This window comes from Erpetoichthys calabaricus, chromosome 10 (assembly GCF_900747795.2).
Source record: "Erpetoichthys calabaricus chromosome 10, fErpCal1.3, whole genome shotgun sequence".
NCBI lineage: Eukaryota > Metazoa > Chordata > Cladistia > Polypteriformes > Polypteridae > Erpetoichthys > Erpetoichthys calabaricus.
This window is the reverse complement of record NC_041403.2, coordinates 35,299,732-35,316,179: the sequence shown is the minus strand read 5'-3', so window position 1 is coordinate 35,316,179 and position 16,448 is coordinate 35,299,732. Positions and strand designations below refer to the sequence as shown.

Below are 16,448 nucleotides of genomic sequence, written 5' to 3'. Positions count from 1 at the left end.
TCAGTGGAGGCAGAGAGAGTGACAAAGAGACAACAGAAAGAAAGGCAAAGAGTTGCAGAGTACCATATTGCTGTGTGCTATATAACTGTACTTGTGTTGGTGGTGGGAAATGCTTACTGGAGGAGTTTCCCCACAATAAAAAGTTCTTTGGTTTAAGAAGTCTCCAATACATGGTGCCAGAAGCTATTTTTTTTTTTACACTTCAAGCACTTGAGGAAACAACCACAAAAGTAAAAACATTCAGTTCATTATATGTCATTGCTGTTTGTAGTAAGTTAAAGTAAAATGCTATGTGTTCGAGCTTTATCTGCCTCTGCCTACAGAAAACAAAAAATAAAAGCTTGAACATGCAAATGATGAAAAACACAAAAGGAAATACAGTAATCCCTCGCTATATCGTGCTTCACCTTTCGCGGCTTCACTCTATCGCGGATTTTATATGTAAGCATATTTAAATATATATCGCGGATTTTTTGCTGGTTCGCGGATTTCTGCGGACAATGGGTCTCTTAATTTCTGGTACATGCTTCCTCAGTTGGTTTGCCCAGTTGATTTCATACAAGGGACGCTATTGGCAGATGGCTGAGAAGCTACCCAACGTACTTTTCTCTCTCTCTCTCTCTTGCTCTGACATTCTCTGATCCTGATGTAGGGGGATTGAGCAGGGGGGCTGTTCGCACACCTAGACGATAGGGACGCTAGTCTAAAAATGCTGAAAGATTATCTTCACGTTGCTACCTTCTGTGCAGCTGCTGCGTGAAGCGACATGCTGCATGGTGCTTCGCATACTTAAAAGCTCGAAGGGCACGTATTGATTTTTGATTGTTTGTTTTTCTCTGTCTCTCTCTCTTTCTCTGCTCCTGACGGAGGGGGTGTGAGCTGCCGCCTTCAACAGCTTTGTGCCGCGGTGCTTCGCATACTTAAAAGCCAAACAGCCCTATTGATTTGTTTGCTTTTCTGTCTCTCTCTGACATTCTCCGCTCCTGATGCGCACTCCTTTGAAGAAGAAGATATGTTTGCATTCTTTTAATTGTAAGATGGAACTGTCATCTCTGTCTTGTCATGGAGCACAGTTTAAACTTTTGAAAAAGAGACAAATGTTTGTTTGCAGTGTTTGAATAACATTCCTGTTTCTCTACATCCTCCTGTGTTTCTGTGCAAATCTGTGACCCAAGCATGACAATATAAAAATAACCATATAAACATATGGTTTCTACTTCGCGGATTTTCACCTTTCGCGGGGGGGTCTGGAACGCAACCCCCGCGATGGAGGAGGGATTACTGTACCTGAGTGAATGATGTAAATAAGTGAAAATTGTAAATATCTAATAATGACAATAATATATACTCAGATTTCACATGATGCCTACCTATTACTCATTTTGATTCAAAAGAATAAACTTTCCTGTAAAATTTTGTTTTGCAATGACTATCACCAAAATCCAAGTCATTAGGAAAAGGAATTGATCTAATGCAGGAATGTGGACAATTGTCGTTTGTGGACAATTGTGTCCAGCATTTTCAAGAGTAAGGAGTTCCAGTGACCTAATAATAATATTGTTACTTCACTGACACCTTTGTCCAAGGCAGCTTACAACATCTGAGATGCAGTTGGTTACATTTTGTTTGCTTTTCCATTTGTAGCACAGGTAGGTGCAGTAACTTGCTCATGGTCACAGTGTCAGAAGTGGAGTTTAAAATGACAACCTCAGAGTTTGAAGTTCTAGGTCCAAAGCCTTAATTATTACAACACACTGCCTGCCAAAAATATTAGCCTTTGGTAAAAACCTTACAAATACTGTATACAGAAAAGTACTTAGTTACTTAGTACTTCTGATACATCCAATGAACTTATGTCACTATAACTGATGCCCATTGTTTTATGAAATGTCACTGCTGAAGATGGGTAACATTGCTAGTTATTTAGAAATAATTTAGAAGCATTGCTATAATTCTGGTTGGCAAGGTGACACATTGGTTAGAGCTGCTGTCTCACATCGTTTTGAGAATGGTTTCAAATTCTAGCCCCATCAGTGTTTATAGGTTTTTATGCTGTATTTTTATCTGAATGGGGTTTTCTTCAGTTTCTTCCCCAACAGAACATCCCTAAAACATATTCTTGTTAGACTGTTTACTGACTCTGATTTGTCCAGAATGAGCGTGCGTTTATACTGAGATGAACAGTTTGTCAATTAAGGGATGTTTTTGCTTCAAAAGGCCTGAACTTCCAGTGGCCGTGGAGTGGATTTAGCAGGCCAGAATATGGATGGACATTTTCACTTTGGCATTATAAAATATTTTCATCAATCATGATGGTAAACACAGTTAAAAGAAATATTTTAAAGTGTAACAATAAAATGTTAAAAAAACTAAGAGTGGGGTTGGGTACTTGAAACCTTAAGCAGCTAACAGTACTGGATTTAGAGACTGCTGCCCCCTAGTGGATATATTTAATAAACTATTTTATGTTTAAACACACTGGGTGTCTATTTAATAAAAACACATACACATCTTCACATATACCCCTTAAACTAGGAAATAAGGGTTTCAAAATAAAATTCTGGAAGACTACAAGAACAGCAGCCTTTGCAATCGTAAGATAAATTTGCCTTATACTGTAATTCTTTTTTTTTTTTTGTTTATTGATGCCTTTATTATACAATGTATTTAACACAATACTTTACAATTAAATTACTTTGAATTATCTTATGTACATATATTTTAATATATTTGTTATATTTAACTTCAGAACGGTATGTGTTAAATGTGAGTACTCCAATTTGTTATTATGAAAACTGTTTGCAGCAATACAAAATATATGTGATCGACAGACCAGCTAGCAGTGCTGCTTCACAGCACCAGGGTTCTAGATTTGATTCCTGGCTTGCTCACTGTCTGTGGGTAATCTACTAATTTGCTGTGCCTCTATGGGTTTCTTTTTAATATCAAAGGCTTGATTGACTCTCAATTGGCTTAATATGAGTTAGTATGGGTTGTGCATAAATTTGCCCTATGATCACTGGGGCATTCCTTTCTGGATTAACTGCTACCCTGTAGTTTGTTTCTGTGTACAGAAGTGATCAAGTAGGATAATAGTATGTTAATTTACATAGCCCAATGTGTAGAGTACAAATCAAGGGAGATTATGCTTAAGCTATATAACACCTTGTGAGGACTCACCTGGAGTATTGTGTGCAGTTTTGGTCCCCATATTAAAGAACCAATTTCATATGCGAAGAACCCTTTCCAGAATTAAATTGTTCTTTATCGAGCAATGGTCCTGTGAGGAACCACACAACCCAATAAAGTGCCATTAAAGGAATGCTCAACCCAAAAACAGTGTTTTGTTTAAATGTTACTTACCTTGTGCTTTGTAGAGATGGCCAAAAAATTGTTTAATCTCATGTTTTCATGTAAAATGAGAGAAAACAGTTTATCATATAATGGAACCTAACAGTCACCAATCCCATAAAGCAAGATCCAGACTAGGATGGAGCTACCAGTCAGTTGAAAAGCACATTCATGTTGCCACACCAATAGCAGGCCAGGATCAACTAGCCTGCATGTTATGGGAATGTTAGAGAAAATTTGGAATATTGAAAGGAAATTGAATTAACCAGCCAAAAGTCTGGAGACCCAAAAATGTTTGTTTTTGATAGAAATTATTAGATTTGTTTTAATCGTAATATCATTGATTTACAAATATAGCCAATACATTACCAGTGTTGCTAATGGCAACTAGTGCTTGAAATGACTGAATTTTAATTTATTGTTCACATATGACTTCAAAGCCCCATTTTCAGCAACCATTCCTTCAGTGTCCTAATGGTCAACTCCCATAATTTATCCTTAATTAGACATGTATACATGATAATTGGTTATTAGAGATACCTTTGTAATTGCATTAGCACCACTGGAACCTCTTATTACTTTCAGTTGGGTTGTGGGCACTAGCGTTCCTAAAATTCGGTTCTGGGTTGAAAAATGGCCAAATGAAACATATTGTTTTTTTTCCCCCCAGATTGCAGGTTATCCCATGGGAAAAATTGTCTAAAAACTGAAGATTTCATGAAAAGGTGTCCATTACTGTCTTAAGAGAAGGTGGCAAAATTCATCCAACCAGAAGAAGAAGTACCAGATGGACAGTGGCATAAGAGGATAAGGACATCAGAATCTGTAGTTTGAGAAACAAATAAATGCCTTACAGGTCCTTAGAAGGCTTCTTCTTTAAATACACGGCAAAATGGTAGTCTCATCTGCAACAGAGAAAAGACAACTCCAGGATATTTGCCATAATATGCTTTTCTAAGACATCTTCCGTCCAAGGTTTACACAATCTTTTCTTTTTACTTGGCAGTTTCATACATAGCTTTTTCCTTTGAAACTCTGCCTCTTAGGCCAGCATCTTGGACTGATCTTTTCTTTGTTGAAGAGGACACTGGTAAGTTACTTGTATTTAAGGTAGAAGGAACTGGAGTACCTGTAAGGAGTTTGTTTCTTAAACTACAGACACAAATATATTATTTATCCTCATATTCTATCCTGGTTAGATCCAGTTTGACCTCTACTCCCCAGACAATCACAGACACCATTGCAGGAAATCTTCAGTGTATTGACAATCGTTTTGCCAAAAAAAAAAGAAAATCACACAAAAAACAATAATAAGCACGTTCCTTGACAAAGCGGTTTCTTTCATTTTGACTACATTAGAACCCAGAACTGATCTTTACAATGAGTATCTTGCAATACATGTAAACAGAATAACAGGTTTCAGCGCGCTAATTAAATTGGAAAACGTTCTCTAATAACCAAATAGTATTAAACAAGTCTAATTACGGATAAGTAAGGGAGTTGACCATTAGAGCAGTAAAGGAATGGCTGCTGAAAATAGGGCTTTGCTGTCCAATGTGAATAATAAATTAAAAATAAGTTATTTAAAGCAGTAATAGCCATTTAAAACATTAGTAATTATTAGGTATATATTTAAATCATTTTAATGATAACTTCATTAAAAAGCCATCAACTACTGCGAAAACATGAAAATTTCTGGGTGTGTCCAGATTTTTCACTGGTAGTGTGTGTGTATATATGTATTTTTAAGGAATGAATTCTGAGTTGAAGATTGGTCTGCTTTGCCACTATGGTGACTGGGGTGGAGTCATCCCCGACACCAGCTAATTCTAGAGCGAAAAGAAGATATTGAAAAGAGTACGAATGCTATTTGTGCATTGAGATACCATCTTAGCAAAACCTCCTCGTTAAGGGCCATTTGCTGTCCTGAGCCCGGGTTCAGTCTGTAAAGTCCAACAGAAATTAATTGGAAGAAAAATGGATTCGCTTCAAAGACGAGAGATCTAATAATAACAATACCACATACATATTCTACTTAACTAAGCCTATAAGCAAATAATATTTTAAACGCGAGACAGTCACGCTATAGTTCGGTTTTGTTTACGGAAACGGTATTGGGATTCTTTGAGTCGCAATGTAATGACGTACTGTCGCTCTATCCAATCACAAGTGTGGGCGCATTTCGAAAGTTGGAGGCGGGTCGATAATGGCAAGGTGCCGTGAACGCCTAGGAAATATAATATTTTCTAACTCATTTGGTAACTGTAGGTTTTCGGGCGTTACAGAAGAAGGCTCAAAGCAAAGGTACTTTTTTTGTTTAGCAACGAACCAAACATAAATGTGTAAATGATAGAGATCGCTTTTTTTGCAGCGCGTGGAGACGTTAGCCCAGTAGCGTGCCAGGACCAGATCCATTTAATGTAAGTGTTCACTAATGAATGACAACTGTCTAATGTAAGCAACGTGTATACAACGTAAAAGGACGTCGAAGCATTATTGACATTTTTTGCCATTGCATAGCGAATTCAGTGCGCGCTGACGTATCGGTTTTTTTTATGAAACTGCACTTTACAACATGTTGTTCAAATATGCTTGGTCTCAATGGTTTATCGTGGGTGCTACACGGTGGCGTAGTGGTTAGTAATGTTGTCTTGCAGTTCCATACACATGTGTTCACTCCCCGTCTGGGTCACTTGGTGTTTTCTTCGGGTAACAGCTTATTCTTCCCACACTCAAAGTACCTTGCAGGTTAACATGATCTTAACATCTAAACAGTGAGTGAGACCTTTGTGACGGACTGGTACACGTTTATGATTAGTTGTTATTTTTCCAGGGATACACTGTTTTGTAAAACAAACGACAGAACTAAATGGTAGGCAAGTAACATAACTTAGCTAACGGTGGATCCAGTTGTAGTGTTCACGTATTGTGTAGTGATATCCAATGTAAGCCCAGTTTCAATTTTCTAAAGAGTGTTTTTTGGATAATAAGTACGCACTCTATCAGAAAGGCTAAAGATGAAAATGTTTCTTGTTTAAAGGTCATCAACAATTAAGGCATTATTTTATCACTCTCTCATCGTATAGCTGTGGGCCTTTACATCTTTTTGGAAAAAAAATTAATTTGACATATGCTGTTAATGGGGACGGTAGCACTGAGTCCTAATTGTTGTACATGTGGATCCTGCTTGTTCTCCCAGTGCTAGTGTGGAGTTTTCTTTAAGTCTTTGGATTTTCTTTCTAGTATCACTAGAAATGTGTAAATTAGTTTAATTAATAATTGTAATTTGGCCCCTGTATGATTATGCCTACGGCTGTGTATGCGTTTTGCGCTGTGATGGACAACTGCCTTGTCTAAGGTTGTTTCTTGCCTTGTGCTTATTGGTGATGGCATAGTCTCTGATGTCTTGCAACCCTGAATTGAATTACGGTACATGGGTTTCGATAATTTTGTGTAATGCTGTTTTGAATGTGTACTTTTTTCTTAATTTTTTTTTTTTATTTTTTTTTATGATTAAGCATAATATTTGTATTTTATTTTTGCAGTGTCCTGTTTTGGATATTGCAATAGGATATTAATAAAAAACTCATCCTTGTTAACATGGACAGTATCTTTAAAGGAACTAGGAAATATGAATGTTATTCATCCATTTCTAAATTTGGCAGGTACCATCACCCAAGACTGTTTAGAGGATGATGCATAGTGAAGGACTTCTGAAAAGTATAGATTTTACTATAATGAATGATTTGGTATTAGTTGTGGTAATTATGGTACAGTATCATTTATTACGTATATCATTTATTATACAGTATGTATTATATGTTTACTGATAGCAAGTATGAAAAAAACAATTCTTTTGTATTGGTAGCATTTAAAAATAAAGCAAATTAACTAAACAAGGGCCTGAATGTCATTTGTGGGTTTCCCCAAGTAAAATCAAATTGGGGGGATTTTATTTTTTCTTGACCTTATTTCATTGTTGGAGCTGTAGATAGTAATATGATTAAGGTGACTAGGATTTATCTAACGATGTACACATAACTACATTGTTTTTAAAAAAAATTCACTGGCATTTTCTGTTAAGTTGTTAAACAACACACGATTAAGATGTTTCTGTCAATATGTTACTTTGTTTAGGTTACTAAGTTTATGATGTTTACTGTTGTGTGATTTACAGTATGTTTGTGTCAATATATGATGAAGACGTTAGCTAGTTTTTTTATTTTTTATTTTTTTTTACTTTTTTAATCAACTTCTTATTATTGATCAGAAATGGGAACATGTCACAAAAATGTGTCACATAGAACTCAAAGAAGCATTATAAACAGAAAGTAAGGGAAGTATGTGTGTGTGTGTGTGTGTGTGTGTGTGTGTATATATATACTGTGTAATATATATATATATATATAATTATATGTGTGTGTGTATATACAGTATGTATATTGTGTATAAATAAAAACAAAACACTAAGGACTTACTAACACTTGTCCTACATCAGGAAATCCCCATTTAAAATAACGATGATGACAATTCCCAGTTGATTGCTTACATATCAAAGCATGCATAAATCAAGTATTTTAATTTCTGAACTATTTCCATAGTGGGATAAAATTGGCAATAGCAAAAGTGTATTTTTTTGCCTTCAAAGATAAGTGGGTTTTTCCTGCTTTATTATGTAAACTGGAGCAAATACTGCAACCCCACACCAAAATTCAAACCTTACAAATGGTTTCACATTTGGAACATGGCCTTGTTGAGTGACTTTCTCATGGAGGTGCAGTGCGTCAGAGGCTTTGAACTAGAAGCCTTATTTTTTGAAGTCCAGTATGTTACTTTATATTGCCTTTGTAATTAGTAACTAGACTTAAGATTCTTTGATTTAAGCTATGCTAGAAAAACTAACACTACAGAATGGTTTCCTCTTCTTTGTACATTTTTTGTGGCTTTAAAGAAACATTTTTACTGCATTTCGGACCAAAATACAAATCATTAAACTGGACACAAGTTTATAACTTGATGAATTATCTGCATATTTTTAACTTATGTAAACAGTTAATAACAACAATATTTAAATGTATTCTGTAAGTGAATGAAAGTATAGATCTGAAAAAGGCAATCTCCATGCACTATGCATTTTAATGTATGTACTGTATGTGTGTGTGGGTGTGTATGTGTGTGTGTGTGTGTGTGTGTGTGTGTATATATATATATATATATATATATATATATATATATATATATATATATATATATATATAATATGGAAGAGAAGGTCTGTGATACGGTTTACATATTTGCAGCTGGAGATCCACAAAGGGAGAAAAAATGAATCACGTATCACCCTGCCAGGGGTTATAGCATTCCATGCAGTTCTTGCTCAGCGGTATACATAGGACAAACTTCAAAAAGAATCGCAACACGTATACAGGAACATCGAAATGCTGTCAAAAGAAAGGACTCACTATCATTGATCTATACACATACTAAATCAACAGGACATACATTTAACTGGGACAATGTACAAGTAAAATTCAAGGCCAGTACTAAAAGTGCCAGAGAGGTGGCCGAATCTTGGTTATCAAATGAGAACGCCATCAACAGACACTTGGACAAAAATCCAGTATATGCAAACTTAAGAAGAAGATTTTCATAATAAACAAGACTTAACACCCAATAAGAACCCCCCCCCCACCACCACCCGATCACACTGACTTAGCCACCTCTACCCCACATAATTTTTTGCTATATATTGCCTTCGATTCTTGTAAGTCTAAGTATTCTCCTCTGATGAAGACCCCTGGCAGGGGTTGAAAGCTCAGGAATAAAAACTACTTTATGATACGTGATTCATTTTTTCTCCCTTTGTGGATCTCCAGCTGCAAATATATATATAATATAATATATATATATATATATATATATATATATATATATATATATATACTGTATATATACAGTGCATCCGGAAAGTATTCACAGCGCATCACTTTTCCCACATTTTGTTATGTTACAGCCTTATTCCAAAATGGATTAAATTCATTTTTTTCCTCAGAATTCTACACACAACACCCCATAATGACAATGTGAAAAAAGTTTACTTGAGGTTTTTGCAAATTTATTAAAAATAAAAAAACTGAGAAATCCCATGTCCATAAGTATTCACAGCCTTTGCTCAGTACTTTGTCGATGCACCTTTGGCAGCAATTCCAGCCTCAAGTCTTTTTGAATATGATGCCACAAGCTTGGCACACCTATCCTTGGCCAGTTTCACCCATTCCTCTTTGCAGCACCTCTCAAGCTCCATCAGGTTGGATGGGAAGCGTCGGTGCACAGCCATTTTAAGATCTCTCCAGAGATGTTCAATCGGATTCAAGTCTGGGATCTGGCAGGGCCATTCAAGGACATTCACAGAGTTGTCCTGAAGCCACTCCTTTGATATCTTGGCTGTGTGCTTAGGGTCGTTGTCCTGCTGAAAGATAAACCGTCACCCCAGTCTGAGGTCAAGAGCGCTCTGGAGCAGGTTTTCATCCAGGATGTCTCTGTACATTGCTGTAGTCATCTTTCCCTTTATCCTGACTAGTCTCCCAGTTCCTGCCACTGAAAAACATCCCCACAGCATGATGCTGCCACCACCATGCTTCACTGTAGAGATGGTATTGGCCTGGTGATGAGCAGTGCCTGGTTTCCTCCAAACGTGACGCCTGGCATTCACACCAAAGAGTTCAATCTTTGTCACATCAGACCAGATAATTTTCTTTCTCATGGTCTGAGAGTCCCTCAGGTGCCTTTTGGCAAACTCCAGGCAGGCTGCCATGTGCCCTTTACTAAGGAGTGGCTTCTGTCTGGCCACTCTACCATACAGGCCTGATTGGTGGATTGCTGCAGAGATGGTTGTCCTTCTGGAAGGTTCTCCTCTCTCCACAGAGGACCTCTGGAGGTCTGACAGAGTGACCATCGGGTTCTTGGTCACCTCCCTGACTAAGGCCCTTCTCCCCCGATCGATCAGTTTAGATGGCCGGCCATCTGTAGGAAGAGTCCTGGTGGTTTCGAACTTCTTCCACTTACGGATGATGGAGGCCACTGTGCTCATTGGGACCTTCAAAGCAGCAGAAATTTTTCTGTAACCTTCCCAAGATTTGTGCCTCGAGAAAATCCTGTCTCGGATGTCTACAGACAATTCCTTTGACTTCATGCTTGGTTTGTGCTCTGACATGAACTGTCAACTGTGGGACCTTCTATAGACAGGTGTGTGCCTTTCCAAATCATGTCCAGTCAACTGAATTTACCACAAGGTGGACTCCAATGAAGCTGCAGAAACATCTCAAGGATGATCAGGGGAAACAGGATGCACCTGAGCTCAATTTTGAGCTTCATGGCAAAGGCTGTGAATACTTATGGACATGTGCTTTCTCAATTTTTTTTATTTTTAATAACTTTGCAAAAACCTCAAGTAAACTTTTTTCACGTTGTCATTATGGGGTGTTGTGTGTAGAATTCTGAGGAAAAAAATGAATTTAATCCATTTTGGAATAAGGCTGTAACATAACAAAATGTGGAAAAAGTGATGCGCTGTGAATACTTTCCGGATGCACTGTATATATATATATATATATATATATATATATAAATAAAAGATTCAGTGTAATATGGATAGGTTCAGAACAGCTATACTGCAAATGTTTTCCAGACCATCCTTTTAGAGGATGATAACTTTACTTCTCCCTTCTCATTAATGCCATTAACAATTACTTTGGCCCTGAATATAACTCTTGATTGAAAACTTCTGCTTTTGGAAATAATTATATATTTAGTACATTAATGATCATTTCTAGCCAGCACTAGACTTGTGGTCACATGCCCAGCCTCTCAGCCATTAGTCTATTCCACAAACCATGCCTTATTTTTATAAGGCATGACCTAAAAATTGAATAATATACATACAGCCAGTGCATTTACATATTGCTCAGTCAGTGTCATTTTTTTAACATTACCATGAAACTGAATAAAGTAGTTGAAACTGGGATTAGGATGAATGTAGTCAATTATATTTGGTGTGCTTTCTGTTTTAACACAGTATTATAAGAACTGTCTTGATACAGATTTGGAGTAATCTTCAGGGTGATATTTGGTAATTTCCCATCCAGAAGATCTACTTGTTAGATTAACTGGTGTACTTTAAATTGGAACTTAAATAAAGAATAATAAAACTTGAGTTACATATAGCCTCATCTGCTTTATTACACAAGCTTGCTGGAGACCTGTCATTTTAACAGGCGAGTTCTCTATGACAGGACTGAGAAATATAACAAAGCAGTGACCTTAAGTAAGTTAATTTAAGATGATTTGCATAACAGAGTCAAGAAGCTCATTAGTTTACACCAATAAGCGTACCGATAAATACCAGAATCTTAACATTGCTCAGTCTTTGTATTTGTAAAGCTCCCAAAATAGTTAAACAGATTAAAGGTGATTGATATATACTATATCTAAAGGGTATCATCTTATATATAAGATTTTATTGAAAACAAAGTAAAAAGTATTAATTGTATTCATCTCACCACTCTCTTGGTAATGTACGGGGTGCAGTATATTTTAGTTAAACAGAACAAACACACCCAAAACAAATTCACACAGAAATAATAAAACAAGCAAGAATACGTTTTATTTTTCTGTTACAGACCCTGCAATTTGGAATTGGATAATTGGGTTGTAAAATATTTAGATTAATTCTGTCATATTTAGGGTTCTTTATCGTTGTACTGTTAGATAAAGAAATTACCTTGAAAAATATTCTTTCTTGTACCATTCAATAATATTTGGCTTTCCACTGTATACATCAATCTGTCAGTCAATCAGTCTGTAATTTATAGACCACCCTTCTTGTGGCATACCATCAGTAGTTGCTTTATAAAGTAAAACAATGTAATTCACAGTAAAAGTATCAAATATCTGATCTTTCAATGCATGATATTTTAGAAGAAAACTAGTTAAATAATAATAGATGTTTAATACTTGCAGAGCCAGACTGTCTGTGTTACTGCAGGGATAATAACATTATGCTGCTGGTACAAAAATATTTTTACTGGCTTTCACATTTACAAGTAGTTATACATTAGCTTAAATGGAAATTGCATTTGTTAAATTTCAGTGGGCAGTGCTACTTAACAGTTGAGGAGATGAACTTGAAACAATCCCATTCCAGCACACTTAGACACAAAAAGGTCTATTAAGTTGCTCTAAGTTGTATTCCAATAATTTCAGCTGGTATTTAACATAAAGAAAACTTTGAAAAAAGTACAATTAAAGGTAAATTTTATTTAAAGATGGACTTAACGTTCCCAAAGCCATTTAATTCAATTCAGAGTCACGGGGTGGCAGGGTCTGTCCTGACAGCATTAGGCACAAGGCAGGAAACATCCTGGACTGGGTGCCAGTTCACTGCAGGGCCACTCATGTAGACACCCCCTCTCGCACAGTGATCAATTTACAATTGGGAATTGTCAACACTCAGAGATGTGCAGGTTAGGTAATCTTATATCTGAAAGCATTTAACTTTTATATTCGGATGCATATGATAATGCAACACAAGTTATAATGGCCATTATAACTTGAAGTGAAAATTCTAACCTCAAGCCAATAAATTAGAGCAAAGTGTATTAGTTTATTTGGGTGAGCTGATAGAATAATTTATTATGCTGAAGTTTTAATTTGCTGTAAACTTATTTGAATTTAATTAAGTAGAACATCATTTTGTTTAAGTTTATGATCTACTGCTCTAAATTTTTTTTTACCTCTTTTCTTTTTCTAGGGATTGTTATGTATTTTGCAGTGTTTTACAATTAGCATGCAGATGAGAAAAATTCATGAACTCTGATTGCTTAAGTTTTAATTACACCTTGTTGCAGATAACGAAAAATAAGATATGTCCATCAATGCTACTCCAACTAGAAATCACACAGCGATCTTTAAGCGTGTTGAGCTTCCCAAAATGAATCAGTTGACCGACATATGTAAAGAAAACAAAGATATGTCTGTTACCCAATATCAGCAGCCGGAGTCTTTCAAACATACTGAATCAACACAGAAAGAAATGAATACGACCTATGTAATTTCAGCCACTAAGAAGTTGGGTGTAACAGTTGAAAAACCCAAGGTAGAAGAGAGATTGATGCTGCAGAAAAGGAAAATGGGGAGCAAAGGTGCCCCAGTTTGCATGGATGTGACTTCTGAAAATGAAATTAAAGTGCCAGAAAAAAAATTGAGTCTGCAACGAAGAACAAGGATGGGTTTTACAGACAAAACCAATGAAGGTAAAGAGGAAGTAACCAATGACAAACCTAATGAGATTTCAAATTTGGTACAGCCAGCAAAGAGTAAGTTGGCGGCTACAACAAATTCAGGTGTGCAGATCAGCAGTGTTTTGGTACAACGCTCAGGAAGCTTTCAGGGTCCATCAATTAAGGGTATAGTAAATAGAGCTGCTCTTCGAGTGGATAGCAATTCACGTGAGCCCAGAGAGGAAAAAGCATTAAAAATGTCTCGGGCAGTTATCACAGACTTGGGTATGGAAAATGGTGAAAAATGCAAAATTGAAAGTATTGTTAGAGTTTTCTCAACACCTGCAAAAAAAACAACAGTTGCAACGCCAAATGCTAAAGAGACAAATGAAAAAATATCCAAACAGAATTCTGATAAAGGGACCAATCTGAATTCCAGAAGTATAGAGAGATCAAGAACACCAGGCAAGGCTAATAGACAGAGTGCGATTCTCCATTCCAAGTCTCGCACTCCTTCTCAAAATGACCGAGTCCCAGTTAAAACCCTAGCTAAAAACTTTGGACCCTGTCTTCAAGAAACTACTCAAAGTAAGAGAACTGCTGGATGGAATTCATTGACTCAGGGCAGAGACATGATAACGTCTAGTCAAGGCACACCTGGAAAAGGAGTTCTAGTTAATGAAGATGTGTCCCAGCAGACCAGAACTGTTGCCCGTGACAATCTGAAGACAGAAAACAGTGCAGTCACAGTTGCTGTAAGAGTGAGACCTTTTAATAACCGGTAAGTATTCAACCAAAAAAAACGTGCATCTAAAAATTAATCTAAATTACAGCACACACAATGCCCAAATGTCCATGTGCTACAAAGTTGTTTTTTGTATCAATGGCATGATGCAGTATGCCACACTAATACACCTGCACTTATGTGAGAATAGATAATATAGTTCAAATATAGTTTATTGAATGTTTACCAGCTCTATCTCATGTTAAGTAAACCATTTTACTATTTGAAAGGCTGGGGCAGATTATACTTTGTTACCTCCAACTGATTATGGACATTCCTGTCGTCGACAGAGTCAGTCCCTCAGTTGTTTTCTGGATTGACCCCTGCTCAAACTCTTTCATTTGTTTTCATTTTGGAAAAGCCATTTTTTATTACTAAAATCTAGTTTAGTTTAAATTTGTTCTGTTTGTATCTATTACTAAACTTGCAATACATATAGTCCCATCCCTTCTTCTTGTGGGTTTGTGGGCCCACACAACATTTTATACAAATTCCTCAGGCTGAACCTGTCCTGGTTATATGGGCGGTTTGGCCAGGCCAGTACTCCCACAGCTGACTCTATGGTTAGGTCTTGGTATCCCTTTTTTGGGTCAGTTCCTGTATGGTCTTGGCTGAACTTTTAATGGAGTCTGTATTTTGGGTGGCCCATCTCTTTAGAGCAATATGCTAAGAAGCTTTACTCACTGGATTCGTGCTGCACACACACTCCTTCCATTATTAAGACCACAATCCTTTTATTCTAGAACACGGTCCAATTTTATATAGATTCACTGCACTAATAAAAAGGTCTGTAATGAGTGAAATTATTTTTAAGATACAGTTATTAACTAAACATATTTCTGTTATTTAATAGAGAGAAGATGGAAAGTGCCAAGCAGGTGATTTTCGTTGAAGGAGAGGAGATCATTGTTCATCATCCAGACTCTAAACAATCCCATTCCTTTGTTTATGATTTGTCTTTTTATTCTTTTGATAAGTCCCATCCAAATTTTGCAAGTCAGAGCACTGTGTATGAAAAGTTGGCTCAACCTCTGTTGAACTGGGCATTTGAAGGATATAACACCTGCATCTTTGCATACGGCCAGACTGGTTCTGGAAAGTCTTACACGTAAGTCTTTGGTTCCTAGCCTTAGCCTCACAGATTTTAGCTGATAAAGGCAGAGCGGTCTTTTATGAAAAATTCAAGCAGAAATTGTTCAGCATGTTCTTGTAGTACAATTCAGTGAGTTAATTTAGATATGGTGTACTTTGTTCACCACAGCAGAGCAATGCTGATATATACATTTATGGTGTAGTTAAGGTAAAATAATTTCTTAAGGCAAAATAACATGAAACCAAAATAAGTGCAGAAACATATACACATACACTCAAGTGATATTTAAATTACATTTTAAAGTACATAAACATGTAGTACATATATAGGAAACAGTATGAAAACATTTAGTTAAAGCTAAAAGAAAACCACATTTCAATTCAGAAAACCGCATTTCAACCCAGCATACCAAGATTGTATTTCCACTTTACCAAATGGTTTTCCAGTGTTTGGTGATTGTGTAGATGAAAGTTGATGGGATTGGAGGAATATGATAAAGGTCTTCAAACTTATTGCAGAGTTCTCAGTGTGTAGCAATTCATTTTTATGTCTGTGGTGTTATAATAAGCTGTTTTAAGGGGTCATATACTTTTGTATCCAATGACCGGATATCTTCTATTAATTTTGATTATTGTCAAATACAGAATGATGGGTTTCACTGACGAAGAAGGAGTGACTCCACGCTTTTGTGAAAACTTGTTTGGCAGAATGAAAAACTCCAATACTAAACAAGTAATTTTCCTTTTTATGTTTCTCTATAAATATAATATAAAGCCACTTTGCTGCTTTTTCACACTGTTATGAGAAAATATCAATATAAAGTTTTATTTATTTTTTTATTTAAAGCTCAGATGTTTCAGTAAAGAGGACTGCTTTATTTTGTTTATTGTTTTAGATCTATACTGAAAACATTCAGATTTTACCTTTTCTTTACCTTTGTTTG

General features: G+C 36.3%; 1 protein-coding gene across 2 annotated transcripts in view; it reads left to right on the top strand.

The window, feature by feature from the left end:
* Positions 1-5,484: 5,484 nt before the first annotated feature.
* Positions 5,485-16,448, top strand: part of kif14 (kinesin family member 14) — a 48,492-nt gene continuing 37,528 nt past the window's right edge. Inside the window, exons 1-4 of one of the 2 annotated variants that reach the window (XM_028811057.2) lie at positions 5,485-5,655; positions 13,160-14,409; positions 15,266-15,520; positions 16,150-16,237. In XM_028811057.2, the coding sequence (XP_028666890.1) occupies positions 13,274-14,409; positions 15,266-15,520; positions 16,150-16,237 (1,479 nt within the window). In that variant the 5' untranslated portion in view covers positions 5,485-5,655; positions 13,160-13,273. Of the gene's footprint in view, positions 5,772-13,159; positions 14,410-15,265; positions 15,521-16,149; positions 16,238-16,448 lie in introns of both variants that reach the window. The other variant, XM_028811056.2, reaches the window with a different exon arrangement.